At 43.2% G+C, this 19,802-nt stretch overlaps 1 protein-coding gene across 3 annotated transcripts in view; it reads left to right on the top strand.

The window, feature by feature from the left end:
- Positions 1-19,002, top strand: part of CD44 (CD44 molecule (IN blood group)) — an 86,155-nt gene extending 67,153 nt beyond the window's left edge. For 2 of the 3 annotated variants that reach the window (XM_079930550.1, XM_079930552.1), the window contains 7 exons: positions 49-150; positions 1,915-2,004; positions 2,878-3,075; positions 6,084-6,149; positions 10,484-10,555; positions 12,647-12,725; positions 18,661-19,002. In XM_079930550.1, the coding sequence (XP_079786676.1) occupies positions 49-150; positions 1,915-2,004; positions 2,878-3,075; positions 6,084-6,149; positions 10,484-10,555; positions 12,647-12,725; positions 18,661-18,865 (812 nt within the window). In that variant the 3' untranslated portion in view covers positions 18,866-19,002. The remainder of the gene's footprint in view (positions 1-48; positions 151-1,914; positions 2,005-2,877; positions 3,076-6,083; positions 6,150-10,483; positions 10,556-12,646; positions 12,726-18,660) is intronic. The other variant, XM_079930551.1, reaches the window with a different exon arrangement.
- The last annotated feature ends 800 nt before the right edge of the window (positions 19,003-19,802 follow it).

Raw genomic sequence — 19,802 nt, 5'->3', positions numbered from 1 at the left:
AGATAGTAGTTAGGAAATCAAGCAATAACGCTGATTTAATTCCTTCAGATGTGGACACCAGCCATAGTACGACGCTTCAGCCTTCTGCAGATCCAAACACAGGTTTGGTGGAAGACTTGGACAGGACAGGACCTCTTTCAGTGACAACTCGTAAGGATAATGACACTCGGTCTCTATTGATCTGTATTCCTGCTTCAGCTCTTGCTCTCCTCGGCCCCGACGCAGGGCTTGGGCTTGGTGACGGGACAGCACATTCAGTGCTGCGTGGCTCAGCTCAGCTCGGAACATAAAAGCTGTCTTCATTTTCTATATTTTCTTGGTGGTTCTTTAAATCTGATTATACCTTCATCTGTGGTGCTTTCCAGATTCAATGACTTTATGTTGAAACATAAGGAAAAGGAGGTGAGACTCCATTCCGCTTGATTTTCCTTTTCTGAGTAGTTACGTCAGTGAAATTTAAGACCACAGCTAGGACAGTGGTGTCTCTATGCTTTAACTGACCAGCTCCTTTAGATTCCCATCTTTCAATCAAGGCAGAAGAGGGGTAGCCTTTTTTCAATGGTTGTAAAAACATGTTTGGGGGCCAGATAATCACAGAGAGTAGGGAAATCACATCAGCCCACAGAGGAGGAGCAAATACGTTGTTGACAATTGACATGGGTTGCAGGGCCCGGGAACAAAAGAGGAACAGTTGCTATATCTCTTCCTATCGCTAAATATCTGGTAGAAACAATGCTAAACTTCTAGTAGCCTTAATGTCCACCACAGATACCATAAAGTCATTCATAATTTCATGACTGAATAGGAAAGAAATCTAGAATTAAGAGGGCCTCATTTCACTGTTTGCTACACATAATGGGCAGAGTCTTTTCGTGTGAGCCCTTTTAGGCAAAGGGAAAAATCAGCAAGGACGTGTTAATTGTCAAGAATGTAAATAACCCAGTGTTAAGTGTCAGAGGAGATGCAGATAAGCCTTAAGATGCTCCTTGACAATGGAGGGTCTCATATTCCTACTTTATGTCCCTGTTGACTTTTGTTCTGATGTTGGGTTTGCGATTTGGTGACTGTCTCTCTCCTGGTGGTAATATTTACTTGGTGGTGGACATGGCTTAGTGGTGTGCTTTATGGAGTGCTTGCACCTGTAACTCAGAGGTCAGTCCCTGTCTTAGAAGAACACAAAAGAAATTAACTCAAAACAATGAAAGCCATTTCAGATATGGGCAATGGTTCAACCTGAAATGGATATATATCAGTGAGGACCCTGTGTTTGCCCAGACAAGCGTTTCCTGGCATTTCAGTGCAGTGATGAGAATTCTCACCCACAGATGAGATCAAAAACCTAATAAGTGAGTACAATGGTAACTTCATTTAATGTTCTTTAGAAGAGACTTAAGTGTTTCCTTGTATAAATTTGATCTGAGTTACCTGAGCAAGTTATTCTAGATGAACTTCTTCCTCTTTTGTGGTTACACATAGACTGCCTGTTATGATCGTGTTTATTTTCCCTATAGTCACACTTCTTGACACACAGCTAAGGTGCTCTTGGTGGTTGATAGGAACACCGGGATTCAAACATTCCTTTTTCTTTGTCTCTGTGTTCTCTGATTTTCCTGAGCGACAGGAAGCAATGCCATAATTGGGCCAGGATGATCCAGGGTGGGCACAGTTTTAGCCCAGATTTCACCTTGGCATTTTACCTTGTTTATTGTACTGAAAAACAAAGCCAGCTAGGGGCAAAGCAGAATTCTGTTGCGCGTTTCTATCAATCACAGGAGAATGGTGTGCACAGACCTTGGTATCCCTATGCATCTATCCATCTGACTCCACTGTTATTAGATCCTCCCTGTCAGCAGATAACAGAGGGTTTGTTTCATGACTACAAATTAATACTGGATTCATCCCTCATTGAAACAGAGCAGAGTGCTACTCAGAGCTTCTCTACATCGCGTGGAGGCTTGGAAGAAGACAAAGACCATCCCGTGACTGCTACTCCAACATCTAGCAGTAAGGACTGTAAAGCCCAGGTGGCTTCGGCTATTGACAAACAAGTCAATGCACTGTGGGTGCTTTTGCAGTGGCTTTGGTGGAGGTGCCTCAGTTGGCTGTTGTGCTCTTGCCCCTGGTCAGAAGCTGTGGCTGGCGATGGTTCTCGGAGTTTTCTGCTCTGTAGATCTCTTAGAAGCCATTGTATGTTAAATGCAAACTATATGTTTTTAATCTTAAAGTTTGGGTTTCTTAAACTCCAGAGTTAGTGGCTTTGTTTAAAAATAACAGATCACTTATGTATGATTTGGTGGAAAGATCTGAATTATGTCACTCTCTATTTTCCTTGCATTAATAATATTATTTTGCCATTTATCCTCTGGACCATAAATTCATGGCGCTGGTGACCAAGAAGCAGTGCCCTCTGGCAAAGGAAAGAATAATCAAAGCCTCAACGTCTTTGAAACTTTGCATTTGCTCTTCCAATCGCAGGGAGCATAATTTTACCTGTCAGCTCACTAGCTTATTTCTTCCACTTCATCAAAGGTGGGTCCAATTGAGTAAGAGCTCAAGATTATCTAGTACCTGAGTTGACTTCAAGGTAACAGTTCTAGCGGCATAAACCTTATTTTAATAAGCCAGGTAGATGATGTAACAAATGTCTCTTCTAGATATTAGGATCACCAAAATCTCTTCCGTTGAATGATGTCCAGGCGGTACTGATTGCAAAATATTGATCCTGTTCAATAGTGTAACAAACCACACTGTCTTTTGCTCCATGTTCACAAATAACAAGTGGGAAACTTTTGCAGCAATCTCACATTCAGAAGACAAGCACACAATTGGTGGTGGTCTTACAAATGTGGGTTTACCATTGATTCCACCTCCACACAGATAGGAATGATGGCACAGGTGGCAGAAGAGGTGAAAATCTTCCTGAAGACTCAACTACTTCAGTGGAAGGTTATACTACTTATTCTCCAGACACAAATGAATACAGAACCCTCATCCCAGTGACCCCTGCTAAGACTGGGTCCCCTGAAGTTACTATTGTTGGAGATTCTACTTCTAATGTTGATCTTTCTTTATCAGGTAATCGGGCCATTTGTTATCTGGTTTGCTTTCTCTACAGGGAGAAACAACACATCCTTTCATATTATAGGGAATGTCTTCTGTGTAGGCTGTGATTAGACTGATTTGTAACATGGGAATGGCTTTCACACAGATCATCATTCTAGTGCAATAGATTTATTTTAGGTCATGTTTTCATTTGCCTGCGAAATTTCCATCTATTTTTTGTGACTTGGTTGTTATGGCAGAATTTCTTTCTTTGTCTTCTTCCTGATCTTGGGATATATTTGGTTGAACCATATGAAGTGGATATTTTTGTAAGTAAAAGTAGTCAAGTATCAATTTCATTTGATTCAACTAATATATGCTGCCTATGTAGTAAGGTTTTACCCAACTTGTGAATAATTTCCATATACTAATATCTTTGCTCTGAAATTCTCTTTTATTGGTGATGGATTGGTGAATTTTACTTTTGGTGAAGGGCTTATGGATAACCTCTTCTAACTATGTTGTACACTTAAAACTATATGATTCAATCTACTATTAGTGACTAGGCACCCTTTCTCTTGTTGTGATGGCAAAGAGATGACTGAAGATGACTTATTCAGTTAAGTTACACATGGAATGGAACTAGCAATCCTCCCTGCTTCCACTTTTGTTTCTCTGTTTGCATTAAGAAACTAACACTGAAGAAAAGGAAACTGCAAAATACCCTGGCTAAGAAACTAAAATTGAACTCTCTCTTCCTGGTGCCAACTGTTCAAATGTTCTTACCGTTCAACCATTAAGGGATATTAGATATTCATGATTTTAAACATATATATATATATATATATATATATATATATATATGGTAGCATATGTGTGTGTATATATATATAGTAGCCTATGTCTTTTCCCATCCACCTCCCTCTCAAAAGAAGAATAAATCTTATGAGAACCCAACACGTAAAACAGATAAGAGCTGTGATACTGTTACTTGATATGGGACAGAAAACCCAGAATGAGAATGCCACGTACTTGGCCTCTATCCTAGAGCCCACATGCTTGGGCTGCCCATCCCAGGGCTTCAAGGAAAACAGTTTTAAAAAATACTAACCTCAGGCTTCCCTGGTGGCGCAGTGGTTGAGAATCTGCCTGCCAATGCAGGGGACACGGGTTTGAGCCCTGGTCCGGGAAGATCCCACATGCCACAGAGCAACTAAGCCCGTGCGCCACAACTACTGAGCCTGCACTCTAGAGCTGGTGAGCCACAACTACTGAAGTCTGCATGCGTAGAGCCTGTGCTCCGTAGCAAGAAAAGCCACAACAATGAGAAGCCCACGTACCTCAATGAAGAGTAGCCCCCACTTGCAGCAACTAGAGAAAGCCCAAGCACAGCAATGAAGACCCAATGCAGCCAAAACAATAAATTAAAAAAACATACTAACCTCGACAGTATTGGCAAGACAAAAGCCCTTGCATCCATTGGTTCTTCATTCAGCATAGGTCTGCCCTCACTTATTAAAAATTCCTAGCAGCAGTGTCAGTATTCTTCTGGAGAAATGAATCTTAGAGCACTGCCTGGTTTCTTTTGGCAAAACAGAGCCCTTTATGCACCCAAATGAATTTAAATTTTAAATGGCAATTTTAATAGTTACAGTAGCCTTGAAGGATTACATAGTCTATTTGTTAGTAAATAAAATACTTTCTACAAAATTGATATTTACATACCCTGATTCCTTCTACATTCTGTGGTGGTATAGACAGATTTTCCACGGTTCTCCGTGGATTAAATGATCTATCACCCTTTGTTTTCTTCCAGAGCACTCAGATAAGGCTCATTTCCTCCCATACATTTTTTTCTCCATCTTTTTGCTTGATGTTAAAAATGAAAACATCTGGAATTGTGGTGGTGGTGATGGCGGTGGTGATAATGGTGATGGTGGTGGTGGTATTGGCGGTATTGGTGTTCAGCATTTCAGCAAATGCTGTTTTCAGTTTTTCTAACCGTCAGCCGAGGAACAAAGCAGTCCATCTCCCCCGTACAATTACATAATCGATTACAGGTCACCTGTGTCTGCCTTGTCTAAACAAGGACATGGTGAAGATCAGATTACTGTGTATTCCTTATAAGAACCTTTCATAATGGGTGACCATAGCCATTTTATGAACTATTGTCCTGTGTTGTGTTGCTTTAAGATTCCATTAGAGTTTTGGGAAATGTGTGGGGAGGAGGGAGAAGATCGAGAGTTGCCATACGCTGAACCCAAGATTTGACCTGTGGGTCCAGATTTTAGCAGTTCATAAACTCGCCTCATCTAAAGCCTTTGGGTGATGGATGTTTGAGAAGATGGGATTATAGTAACTCTTGGTGTTAAAAATACAGGTTTAATTTTTGGGAAATATTATTTGGAACATAGTCTAATAACCAGGCGCACCTTAGCCACGTGCCAGTTATCATCTGCCCATTTCTTTTTCACTTATTTTCAGACTTTTTCTCTAAATAAACAGTTAACTTTTCTCTTTGAATCCTTACATGATTCAACCCCAAGATCCTTTATTGCACAGCAAAACCTTTTTCTATGTCCTGCCTCAGCGAAATCTCTTTAAATGTCTCACGCCCTAAGCCACAGAGTACACGCCTTCCCAGCGATCCCATCTGTCATGATCCAAAGCACATAGTCCTTATTTCAAAGACACAGTATCAGATCCGCACCTCACACTTGCCAAGAACTCATGATATTTTTGGTAGATGTTACAGTTTGGGGATTTTTACTAAAGCCACGCTTCCTATGGTCATCCTTGCAGGTCTGTGCTGTCCCCGTTTTTACAATTTTGATTAAAGCTCTAGGCCACTCATCAGTAGATGAAGCAATGAACAATATTTCGTATCGTGGACCCATTCAAAGCTGCTGTGTCATTGTTTTTGGCTACCTTTAAAAGGCTAAACTTTGGGATGGGCTGTGTGAAAATGCACACGTGAGGAAAAGCAGACGGCAGTGTAACTGAGCACACAGTACTCAACCTCCCTTTATTGCTCCTTACAGGAGACCGAGACTCATCCCATGACCCCAGCGGGACGTCCTATACGACTCATGGATCCGAATCAGCTGGTGAGTTTGAGCTGCTTTAGTCATTTATTGTTATTGTCATTGAACCTGCTGATTAGTAATGAAGTATGAGTCAGTGTCTCCTGCAGAGCGGTTCTCATACGTTCCCTGCATGCATCACAGTCACGGGAAGGGCTTATGAAACTACATTGCTGGGCCTTATCCTTAAAGTTTCTGATTCGGTAGGTCTGGGGTGGAGCCCAAGCATTTGTATTTCTAATAAGTTCTCTGGTGATGCTGATTCTGCTGGGACAGGGACTCCACTTTGAGAACTACTGCTTTCAAGAAAACTCTTCCATCTGAAAGGATCAGGAAGAATTCAGGCAGGCGCTCAGTTTAACATTGCATTACACCAGAGCGATTAAGAACATGGGTTTTGGAGAAAGAACGGCCTGGGTTTGATTCCAGCTCCTCCACATGCTAACGAGAGACCTTGTTTAAAGGATCTGAGACTCGATTTCCTAACCAATAAAATTGGGATAATAATAATTGTTACAGGGCGTTCTTTTAAAGACTAAATGATGTATCCTTGTAAAACATTTAGCATAACCTCCTCTCCCCGAACATGGCATAATAGCTAGCCTTTATTGAGGATTTACTGTGTGCTGGTGGCGTTGTTCTAAACACTTTACGTGTATTAGGTTGGACCCTATGAAACTGCCATTTCTGTAGGTCAACAGTCAAATATCAGTGATTTCATGTTTCATCTATTATTAACTCATTTAATTATGTCAGTACTATTATTATCCCAATATTACAGATGAGGAAACTAAGGCTCAGAGAGGCTAAGCAACCTGGCTGAGTTAACATGACTAGTGAGCTGAGTGGTGGAGCCAGGTTTCAAGCCCAGAGGTCTCATATTGCCTCTAGAAGCCGGATCTGGAGAGAGTACCCTGTAATGACCATCATTACTGCCGTAATTACTGTAATGATCACATCCCTAGAAACATTACTCCAGGCAGCAAAAGTAGGCCATAAGGCAGGCTGACTTGTGACCACTGATGCTGGGGCTACTGAAAGGTTCTGCCAGTGCGGTCTCACTGTGGTCTCCCTGACAGTCACCAGTCCAGGTGAGCCCATGCAAACCAGGTAAGCCATATGAACTATCATCCTCCCCTTCACACCCAAGTGGGAGTAGGGTTACTTCCAGGCTTGAAGATTCACACACTTACAGCAAATATGAAGATGGAGATTTACATGGTGGCTTCAGTAATAACCTATACTGTAAGAGCACAGGGATGTAAGGGCCTAGTAGAAGTGCTCCTAAATTAAAGACAGAAGTCCCAAGCTCTCTGGGGGCCTTGGGTGGGGCAGTTAGCCTTTCCTAGCTTCAATTTATTGGTAAAAAGGAGATCAGAACACTGGCCTCCGTTACCTCCTAGAGTTCTTGTGAAGAGCGTGTGGTATCAGGAATTTGAAAGTGTTTTGGAAATGATATATGGATCTCTGACTAAAAGGAAGTGCTCTTTAAAATCAAGAGACCCCAGCCGCTCCAAGTGTGGTCCCTGGACCGGCAGCAGGGACATCACCTAAGAGCTGGCAGGAGATGCGGACTCCCCAGTCATCCCAGACCAACTGAATCAAGAGCTGCATTTTAACTAGGCCTCCCCCCCCCCCCAGGTGGTTTGTATGTATATTGAAGTTTGATTAGCACTGTCTTAGACTTTTTCCTCACAGTCAGAGCCAGTTGAATGATCTCTGTGCATATGTCTTAGATTGGATCTCATCTCCCAACTGCATTGTCAAGCATCCCTCTTTGCAGAACTTCCCCAGCCAGCCCTACCCGGGCTAGATTTGCGGGCCTCTAGGGCGCAAGGCGAGGCGGCCTGCTGTGTCTTGTCCATCTTCCTCCAGCTTCTTCAGCTCTTGCTTGAAGTGAGAATCAGGTGGGCAGGAGCAGTCTCTTTTGTTTGCCTCCTGTGCAGCTGTGTATTGTTCAAACGGGAGGTTTCATCTGGTTGTACACACACCCAGATCTTTCCTTGCTGGGAGCACTTTTTTGAAAATCAAAATAGGGATTGTGATCCACTAGTGGCGTCCCATTCAAATACCAAAGGCCGCTATGAGTCAGAGAAAGACCAGTGAGAGTGGGTGTACCTCCTAGGTGGTTTTCAAGGCAAGGACCTCTAGTTTAGATGGCCAGTATCCCATGACCTGTACAGGCAAACACCTGCCAATAATGACCAAGGCCTCTGGGAGGCAGCTAGAGGAAGCCCCTTGGACTCCTTCCGAGGTTTGTAAAGTAAAAGGCCACTGTCAAAATGGCCTGCTGAGACAGCTAGATGTCTGGTAGACTTTGTTTTGCTCCATTTTGAGTTTAACAAGAACATCACATTGCATAAACAGGAGCCATTCTACCCAACATAACCACAGCCATCAAAAGTGCAGAGTCCCCTCTGCACGGCCTGCAGTTTGACCCTCTGAGGAAAGACCATTAAGGCCTGGCTATCTTCATTCATTGATTAGCCCAACAGACTTCCTTGGTTTTTTTCTTGGAAGCCTTTAGGATTCTGCAGTGGGGTCCTATTGGGTAGGGAAAAAGAGTTGATTTTAGTGGAAGTTTTTCACATTTCACTTTGAAGCAGTGGAGGAAGCACAACACACACACACGCACACATACACACACACACACACACACAAACCAAAACTTTCATTTGGGTGAGTGTCCTTCACAAGATGTCTTAGAAGTTTCTTTTAAAACGTAATTCCTCCGTCATTTTGTTTATTTACTTATTTTTGGCTCTGTTGGGTCTTCGTTTCTGTGCGAGGGCTTTCTCTAGTTGCGGCAAGTGGGGGCCGCTCTTCATCGCGGTGCACAGGCCTCTCACTATCGCGGCCTCTCTTGCTGTGGAGCACAGGCTCCAGACGCGCAGGCTCAGTAGTTGTAGCTGACAGGCCCAGTTGCTCCGCGGCATGTGGGATCTTCCCAGACCAGGGCTCGAACCCGTGTCCCCTGCATCGGCAGGCGGACTCTCAACCACTGCGCCACCAGGGAAGCCCCTCCTCCATCATTTTGATGAACCTCCCGTTCTGACTTTTGGATTCTTTATCTTGTGATACTTCCTGTTCCTTCCAGTTTGAGATCCTTTATTTGTCTCCTTATTTGGTTTTGTAGCAGTAGAAAATGTTGTCTTCTAAGCAATGCATGCTTCAGGAATACATGAACAGGCACACTCCTTCGGGTGATTTTTCACAGACAGAAGGGGCCATTGCCCCTCCCACCCCAAATCCTTATTTTTTAATACCTATATTTATATCTATTGAAGATATTGGACGTGGTTTCTAGATATGTTTTCAACTACCTGGAGCATTTGAATCCCCTAGGGATCTTGTTAAAATGAAGATTCTGAGGTTAGGGATGAGGCCTAAGACTCTGTATTCCCAGCAAGCTCCCACGTGAGGTTGCTGGTCCAGGGTAGCAAGGTCCTAAGTTAAAAACAGAAAATTGTAATGTGACTGTGTGCAAGCTCGTACTGCTCGCTGCATGACAGGCCAGTAAATCAAGAGATGAGGTGTTGGGGCGAGGAATACTGACTTTATTCAGAAAGCCAGCAGACCGAGAAGATGGACTGGTATCGCAGAGAACGACCTTGCCTGCGTTAGAATTCAGGCTTCTTTTATCCTAAAAGAGGAGGGAATAAAGTCAAACTTTTCCTGGTTTCCGGTCAGCCTCCGGAGGGGATGTGTTCATTTCTTCCTTCCTGCAGTCATTCACAGGCTGATCAGAATGTTTCCTATGAGTGAAACAAAGATATTTTACCATAATGCTCATTCCCTGGGAGGCAGGGTTCCCAAAGATGGGCCATTATGTATAATTTAAGCTTATAGGTAGCATCCCTTTAGTGATTGACTTGTAATAGAAACAGAGGTTCTTCCTTATTACAGTAACTGCACACAATTACCATTCTTGTGCACTTCTTTAAACCTCTGTAAAATGATGATGAAGTGGATTCTATTATTACCCCATTTTATGAGTGAGAAAACTGAGACCTAGAGAGGGATGACTTGACCCAGCAGATGCTGCTGGCAAGAGACAGAAGTAGGGCTTGAATCCAGGGCTGTCCTGCTTACAGCCTCTTAAACACTGCATAGTCCTGTTGCTGAGAATTCTCATGCTCTTGCAGAAAACTACCATTTCCAAACCTTAGCCTTAATCAAACCGAGTTTTTCTGGGGAGGTGTTTTTTCATGCAACACATTATAAATGTCTGCGGCTGGAATCTATAAATAGCTTTACAGTGATGCAGCACATAGAGCTTGGCCCTGTGTGCTACTCTGTAAGGAACTCGTGGTTATGCGTGCCAAACTTTGGTTGAGAGATGTTGTTTTTCTCTTTAGGGCACTCAAGTGGGAGTCAGGACCGTGGGGCAAACACAACCTCAGGTCCTATGCGGAAACCTCAAATTCCAGGTGAGTTTTGAGCTGTGAAGGAAAAATAATGCTAAAAGTGGGTCTCTCTGAATGTCCCAGAAAGGAAGCAGAGACCAGCTAGAAAGCGTATTCTCCTGCATGTCTAACCTCGAAGCTGATTTCAAGCTAAAGGGTGAATGAGAGCACCACAGCCTCTCGGCGGGAAAGGATGGAACATTCCTTTTTATCTCGGTCCCATAGCTTGATTGAGCTCATATTTAGACCTGTCCCTGATCTGTCCCATAGAAGAGCCATGTTAGTTACTACAGCTTCCTTCCCAAATGAGTGATCACCCCAGGGGCTCCTTGTCATCCCCTGATCCTTTTCCTATCCCAGTCCAGTTATCGCTTTACTTCCAGGTTTTGGGTGAAGCGTGTAAATTTCCCCTTGCATTGCAGACAATGGGGAGATACAAGGGTCATGTTAGGAGGAGTGAGAATATTCTTCTGGCATAAAAACTAAAAGAAAAACTACTTTTTCTCGAGGGACGGTCTTTACTGATCCAGAAGAAAGTTTCAGAATGTGTGATGTGCAGTGAGAAGGCTGGGCCACTTGGCTCCCTTGAGCATCAGGATTTAAGGCATTTGAGGCAAATTCTTTATTCCACTTGGGCTCAGAACTGGGCATTTGTAAAGGGGGATTACAATAAAGGAAGGCTTTTCCTAGGGTTGTAAATGACTCTTTTAACTCTGCCCTTCAGAGGTCTCCAGACTGAGCCTCCCTTGGGGAGAGGGAAGAACGTGGTGTGGGCCACGTCCCCTTACCTCGGCTTATCTGAGCAGAGCACGTGGAGAGGGGGAGTGGGCTGGGGGGGGGGGATGCAGTTTGCTATAATCAGGCAGCAAGATTTTTCCCAGCTCTCGTGAGAGTGAATATGGAGCATCTCAGGGCTAGAACCCTGGGAAAAGAACAGAAATGGTAACTGCCTGTCAGCCTCCCCACCTCCTAACTCTACCTCCCTCCCCAAACTCACCTAACCAGGGAGAGGTCAGACAGAGGCAGTACTGAGCAGGAAATCAGAGGAGAATCAAGCTTCCCAAAGAAGAATGGCCAGTGAATGGCTTCCCATTTTTCTTGTTCCTTAAGCTTTAGTTCATTGCGTGGATATACGGCCCACTTTGCAATTGACTTGCAAATTGTCAAGTCATATTTTAATCCTACTAAAGCTTGGTTTTAAAACATATGAATAACATTTTATTGGTTTACAAGTGATACATTACTTTTTGGAGACATTTTTGAAAATACAGCTAAACAAAAGGGTAAAAATATAAATCCCTTATTATCTACCTCACCATCCAGAAATACTGTGGTTACCATTTTCATGTATGTCCTTTCTGTTATTTTTCAATCTAATTTCTATACAAACATGTAATTATACACACTGTTTAGTAAACTACATTCCCAACTGGTTGGCTACAGCTTTCCAATGTCATTAAATACTCTTCCCCTGTATCTTAGTACACAATACAATGGATGTACCCTAATGCGTTTAACCAGTCCCTAATTGTTGGATAGTAGGTTGTTTCCAACTTTACTATCACAAATAGCACAGTAATAAAAATCTTTATAGCTAAGTCTGAGGTCCTATATATTCCTAGAAGTGTTAATGATGGATCAAAGGCTGTATATCTTGAAGGATTTTGACACGTTTTGCCAAATGACCCCACCCTATACACACAAGAATGTCCTTTTTCCCACCCTCTAGTGGCCTCCATTTTTGTTCCTTAATAAAATGTAAGGTGATTGCTCTCATATAGGAAAGGAATGTTCCTTTAATTTATTTAATAACATTGCATCAAAGGCATCTACAGGTTTCCACAGGTCATTCTACACATTTTTGGAAACGTGTTTTTCTTGGGGGGACTTGGAAATCTTGACTGATGATAAGGGATGAAAACAAGAGTCCTGTTGGGCAAAGACCTACAGCAAAATAATTCTTCCAGTACTGTCTGGCTGTTGACTGGACCTTTGCTTGGACCCATGTATAGAGCTGACTGTAATTCTTTTTTGGACCAGGTCAATTTGTAAAGTGCATTTCTGTTTTCACAAGCTTATTTTCCAAGTTCATGGATATCTTTTGCCTCCCACCAGAATGGCTGATCATCTTGGCATCTCTCCTGGCCCTGGCTTTGATTCTTGCAGTTTGCATCGCTGTCAACAGTAGGAGAAGGTAAGGGGATGCTCTTCAGGGCCTTCAACTTTGAAAGGGGCATCATTTAAACTTGGGCTGTATAACTACTAAGTATAAAACAGATAAGCTACAAGGATATATTGTACAACACTTGGAATATAGCCAATATTTTATAACTTATATGGAGTACAATCTATAAAAATATCGAATTAGTAGGTTGTATACCTGGGACTAATAGAATATTGTAAGTCAACCATACTTTAATCTAAAACTGAAAAGCCTTAGGTGATATGTCCTTGCTACTCAGAGTGTAGCCCCTGGAACCAGCAGCCTCCGTGCCCTGGAAGCTTGTTAGAAAGGCAGCATGAGATGCCCTACCCCAGACCTCCCGTATCAGAGTCTGTGTTTTGATAAGACCTGAGGGATTCATGTGGACAGTACAGTTTAAGAAGCTCTGCTCTGGCATACTCCTTAGAGAAAGGAGACTGGGATTATGTGGACATCTGCTTTTCAATAGTGGTTGACTTCTTTGTGGTTCTTAATTTTGGGGGGGTTAAGCCCATGGAGACTCGATGTGCTGAAAGTTGTGCAGTATCTCACCAGGAAGACATAAAAGATATACTCATTCATTGATTCATTAAACACATATTTATTGTGAATGCATAGTGCACAAAAACACTATATAGAGTTTCAGGGGTTGGCCCTTTAGCCTGTCTGAGGCCCCTAGAAAGTTCTAGAACCCTTACCTAAAGCAGGTATCAGGTTTGTGTTTTCATTTGCTGGGTTTTTTTTTTTGGAATGACAGTATTTTCTGCTTTCTGGAAGCTGTCATTGAAAGGATTCAGGTTACGGCCTAGGTAGAGTTCCCTGAGACTGAGGTGTATGAGACAATAAAAAACTTTCCTTAGGGAAGTGTGAAAAACGACAGCTCCCTAGAACTGGCATGTGGGCTATTTTCATACCGTCAAACGTCCCCTCTCTCCTACCTCAACCAAGGCCTGTCCTTTTGGAACGTCCACAATGCATATACCTGATGGAGCTGTGACCAGGCTCTAGAAATAATGCTACCTAAAATGAAGCGAAGGAGAACAGTAATCTAGCATCAGAGGAAATGAGCTTTCACAGGGGTATTCCGGGAGTGTAATTCTAAATTTCCTGTTCAACATGTTCTGAAGAGCCACGATTTTTCTCCAAGCAAATGCAGGGGAACATTTAACCTTTGCTAAACATGCCTTGAGGTTCCTTCTTAGAAGGCAAAAGAATCTTACATCCAAGTGGGACCACATTGATTGTATCACTAGGTCGTCTAACAGGCCAGAAAATGCCCCTCCATTGGGGGAAAGACCTGGAGAAAATTCTAGAACCTTTCTTGTTGGCTTTTGGAAAGCAAGAAACAGCTCATTTCATTGCCGTGTTACAGCCCATACTCATCGGAGGAAATCAAATAATGTCGTTTTACACTGGTACAAGTTAAAGAAAGTGCTTTTAAAGTCGAATAGCTGTGTTGCTATCTGTACCTTTGAGGGCATAATAAAAAAAAATTAGTCATGATAGCCAATTGTATAAGGAACAAAAACTAGGAAAATAAATCTGAAAGACCTCCTAGAAGTCTCGCATGACTAAATGGAAAGAGATTTTTTTTTTTAGTTGAATTTAAATAATGTGATTTGAGGGAACCCTTACAAAGAGTCTTTATACTTTCCCTCGGCCTCTGTGTTTTCTCCTAGATGACTTTTGCTCAATTAAATATGAATTTCCTATTGTCAGAAATCAGTCCTTTTGTTCCAGGCCCTAGAAGGCACCACTTCTGCTCACATATACAGTCCATAAGCTTTGTGCACGTCACCATAGAAACGCTGGCCTCAGATGCTCGCAGCGTGGGGGAGAACTTGGAGAAGCAGCTCAGTTGTCCCCAGAGCAGCTGGAGTCCCTGCAGTGTAGCTGGTTAGCTCCTGTGTCGCTTCTCATCATGTCTGCAGCAAAAACGGGCCCCCTTGCTTTCCTCCCCCTCCTGCCAAGACCAGTGGTCACCCTGGCAACAGGCAAACAGGGACACACAGGAGCTGGCACAGCAAGTGTCTCACAGGGAAAGTAGCTGCTTGGATGCTGTAAATTACTATGTCCTGATTTGATAATCAAAAACAGATTTGCCACGTAGCTAAAGGGTGGTTAACAGCTGCACGGGCCCCTGAGTGTGCAGTGTGTTTCTAAAGCCGCCGGCCCATTTCTAATCCTCTTAAAAGGCGGAGGCCTTTCTGCTTTGCGCGTTGCATTATAGAGGGATACAGAATCCTATTTTCATCAAAGAAAGTTTGGTTGAAGATAAGAAGCCTACAGCAGCCATTCATGTATTCAGCAAACCTCTTTTGAGGGGTGGCTACGACAGTCAACACTGCAGATAAGAGGAAGACATGACAACGAAAAGGGTACCATCCCTTCTCTGCAAGAATCTTGAGCTTTCGTGACACTATTGGCCTGCTGAATTTGAGTCAGCTAATGTTTATTGAGAACATTCTCTGGGCCAGGCCCTGTTATGTTAATTACAGTTAAAAGATAAAAGTGGAAAAGCATTAATTGCCGAAGTGGAGGTGGGAGAGTTAAACAAGAGCTTCCACGAGGAAGTGATCCGTGAGTTCCATCATAAAGCTGTGGCCGTGTAGCCCGCTGTAATCTCTGCTCACCCAGGCTCCTGCCCTCTACAGCAGAGCTGTCCAGTGTAACTTTCTGTGATGACGGAAGTGTTCCACATTGGTGCTAATACACAACCGCTAATCACTTGTGGCTACTGAGCCCTCATAATGTGGCTAGTTCGACTTAAGAAGTGAATTTTCAATTTTATTTCATTTGAATTAGCTTACATTTAAATAGACACATCTGGCTGGTGGCTACTGATGGAATGGCAAAGCTCCAACACAATGCAAAATAAATCTCTAAATATCTTTAAGGACTGTCAGGTAGAAGAGACAGAAGGTCAGTTGTTAAGTTACTCCTCACCCACCCAAGTCTTTCAGGATAAACTCCCCCATGCCCTAAATATATGTTACCCGGGTTCTAAACCCCACCCGCTCCTGGCCAGGCATCGGTCTGGCATCTTCTACATCGTGTCGTCAGTGCATCCTCAGCTAATGCCTGAGATTGAAGGGGAAAGGAGATACAGGCCAGAGGCAGTTCAGTAAAAATCTCTGACCTTTAGAGTCATAACGTCATAACGTTGCAGATCCGGTGTAGTTCCTGGCCATACCTAGCGGGGTAGCTTCGCGTGATATGCTCGACTTCTTGGACTCAGAAAAGAGGTTAGCTGGATCACCTCTGAAGTACCCTCAGCTCTAATGTTTCTTTTAACATTCCTATAACTAATAGGAATGAAAGAATTAGAACTTGCTGTTTAAAAGTGCTTATGAAATGCCCGGAGCACCAGATATTGGGCTGAGTTATTTATGAGCATCACCCTGCCCTCCTGAAAGAACTCAGACAAAAAAACAGAGACCATGAATCCAAAGGGAAATGGGGTCAGGACCACACCCAAGCCCGATATTCCTAAGCCCTGCACGTTGAATGTTACCCACTTTCAAAATCAGCTTCGTTTAGGGTAATAACATTACTCCCCACTTCAGCCCCTTGCACAAACATTTTTTATGAGTATAAATCACTTCCCCACAATATTTCATCCAACTTCTCAAGTACACATTAGGTAGGTGAACGGGATTTACTTTAATAAGACACCTTTTCTCCAAAAAACATCTGATGCAAACTATTATATATGGAATGGATAAACAACAAGGTCCTACTCCATAGCACAGGAAATTGTATTTAATATCCTGTGATAAACCACAATGGACAAGAACATGAAAAAGAATGTATATGTATATATGTATGTATAACTGAATCACTTTGCTGTACAGCAGAAATTAACACAACATTGTATAAATCAACTACACTCAATAAAATTGAATTTAAACAAAAAACTATCAAAAACAAAGAACATATGAGATACCCCCTGGCAATCTGAAAAGACATCAGCAGCGTCCACCTTTGGCCTTTTCCATCATCTTCAGAGTAAATATAACAAGGTGGGTGGAGGTAGCCAGAAGAAACAAACCAAACACATTTCATATGGCTCTGGTTACATTAACAATTACAACAAGTGCTTCTTGAACATTTACTGTGTTCCAGATACTGTTCTAAGTGCTTATCCAAGGCCTCAGTTTCCTCACCCCACGTTGTTCAGAAGAGCAACAAATAAAACAGTGGTAGACTTATGTATCCAGTGCCAGCCTCTGTTTCAAGGGATTTTCACAATCCTTTGACACTGGTACTCTTAATAGCCTGGTGTTACAGATAAGAAAGCTGAGGTTCAGAGAAGTGAAGTGAGTTGCCCCAGGTCACACAGCGTTAAGGTCCCCAAACCAGGCCTTCCAAGCCCCTGCTCTTGTCTATATGGACTGCATCCATATGCCCAGCCCCACAGACCATCTCAAGTCAAGCATCCTTCTTCCCCCGAGCCCTCATCAAGCGTCATGCCAGAGGAGACAGGATCAACCTCCTATTCAGGATGTGTAATGTCTAACTTCCCCAAACAAGGGATTAAAGTTTATGGCCTTGGCAGTCCCAGAGGGAATGCCCCGTGATCATGAATAATAGAAGCTTTGTCTGTACAACTGCGCATATCCAGTGGCAAAGTGAACAATTCCGACTTCATACTGTTGCCAAATCTCCAGATGGTTCGTAGCCTGAATGGAGTGCGGCAGAGCCCAGGCTTTCGCTCATAAAAGCCTAGATTTGAATATTGACTCGATCCCTCAAGCTAGTTTCTAAACCTTCCTGAACCTCAGTTTCCACTGCTGTATGACGGGAATAACAGCTGCTTTGTGAGATTATTGTAAGGATTACATGGAGTTACATGCAAAGTGCCTGGCATTCAGGAGGTGTCCAATAAATGCTAGCCCATTTCCCCCCATCCCCGCTCCATGTGCAGTTGTGAGGGTCTGCACCTTCGCTTTTGTTTAAGCAGCATCTGACTTCTAGATGTGTGACATTGATTATGTTACAGGAAAGAGGAAGCATTGCGTCAGGCTGGGTATATGATAAGGCAATGCTCTGACCCAGCAACAAGGCCAAGGTCATGCCCTTCCATAGAAGACCTTCTGCATTTGAATCTTAAGTAATGTTACTGAGAAATCTTAAAGTAATAGTGAACAACTTGCCTCGGAGGTAGTTAAACCTCCTAGATCCAGGGTTATGTGGCAGTTAACCAATGTTAAGAGAAAAATCAATATGGCCTTATACTTCTAGAAAAGAGTTGTCTCATTCTTCTCGGTACTTGCAGTAATAACCCTGACAAGGCCCACAACGTGCGGACCGGGAGAGGAAGTAATGGGACTTCCTTGAATACGCAAATCAGAATGACTTACAGTCGTTCCGTTGATGGTTTATATGAGCCTGCAGAAACGGCTGGAGTTTAAAAGAGGCAAACATTTCCCTTCTTTAGTATGGTGGAAGGAGAGTTAGAACTCGGGAGTCAGACACACCGGCGTTTGAATCCCAATTCTTTTAGTATTTGTTGAATAACCTGGGGCAAGTTATGGAATTTTCTGAGCCCCAAGATTTCTTTGGCTGTGATAACGGGATAATAATAGCACTGGCTTCCCAGAGCTGTGACCACTGATCGTCGAACTCGAGCGCACATCAGAAAGCCCTTGAGGGTTTGCTAAACCACAGACCCTGGGCCCCTCTCCTCGAGTTTTCTGATTCAGTATGTCTGGGGTGGGGCTGAGAATTTGCATTTTTAACAAACTTACATTTGTTAAATTTTGCTGCTGGTTCAAGGACCTCACTTTGAGAAGTGTCACTTGTTAAGAGTCAGTAGGATGAAACATACTCAGATTGTCATCAACTGTAGTGATGGTGGCAGTGACAGTGACGATGATAACTGGGTCATTGCACCCATTTCTCACGTGATTTTGTAAATTATTAGGTGTGGGCAGAAGAAAAAGCTGGTGATCAACAATGGCAATGGCACTATGGAGGACAGAAAGCCCAGCGGACTCAACGGAGAAGCTAGCAAGTCTCAGGAGATGGTGCATTTGGTGAACAAGGAGTCGACAGAGACCCCAGACCAGTTTATGACCGCAGATGAGAGGCGGAACCTGCAGAATGTGGACATGAAGATTGGGGTGTAACACCTACTCCATGACCTTGGAAAGAAACCATTGTCAGAGACATAATCTTTACAGGGAGCTGGGACACTTCACAGATGTGATGTGCTACTGATTGTTTCATTGGGGATCTTTTTTCAGCATAAAATTTTCTATTCCTTTTTGGGGTTTTTTTTGTGTGTGTTTTGTTTCTTAAAGTCAGTTCCAATTTATAAAAACAGCATTGCTTTCTGAAATGAGGGTCCAGTTAATAATCGGCAAGAATTTGACTGTCCCAGTTCCCACCTAGAAGCCTTTCACCACCCCCCCCTGGGGTGTGCTATGGACGGCTTCTAGCAAAAGCCACACATCCATCTTCCTGGTCTTCAGCCTTCCCTCCACCCCACTGACCAGGGAACAGCCACCTGCTAAGGACATCCCCCAGGGCTAAGAGGGATTGGTCCCTGGGAGGAAATTTGAATGGGTCCATATTGCCCTTCCAGCAGCCCAATCCCTGGACATTTCTTTCCAGTGGGGTAGGGGAGGGGGATGCACTAGTCACACATCCCCTTCTACAGACCCCCCGGAAAATTTTCAGATGCTTCTGGAAAATACCCATACAGTGAAGCTATTTATGATAAACTATTTATCTGTGTTTTTGAAATATGAAACCCTGGAGCTCCTTTGATCAGAATGATTATTTTGTTGTTGTTACTTTGTCAAAGGCATAAAAGGGTTTACGCTAATTCATAATAAACATCTATACTTCTTCCACTTTAACCCTTTGTGCTGTGATCCTTCAGTTTCTTAACCAGCAAAGTCTGGGTCCCGACAGCTCATCAGGGAGACATGAGAAGGTCCTCCTTGCAGCTCTTCATCTCAGAGCTAAGCCCCCAGTCAGGCTCACTCACCCAAATCTCACAGAGGATCAAGGGAGGTAGCATTGTTTTACTTCTGAGGCTCTGAAGGAATTCTGTCCTGC

This window comes from Stenella coeruleoalba (assembly GCF_951394435.1).
Source record: "Stenella coeruleoalba genome assembly, chromosome: 8".
NCBI lineage: Eukaryota > Metazoa > Chordata > Mammalia > Artiodactyla > Delphinidae > Stenella > Stenella coeruleoalba.
Note: the sequence above shows the minus strand (reverse complement) of the source record. Positions and strands in the feature narration are given on the sequence as shown.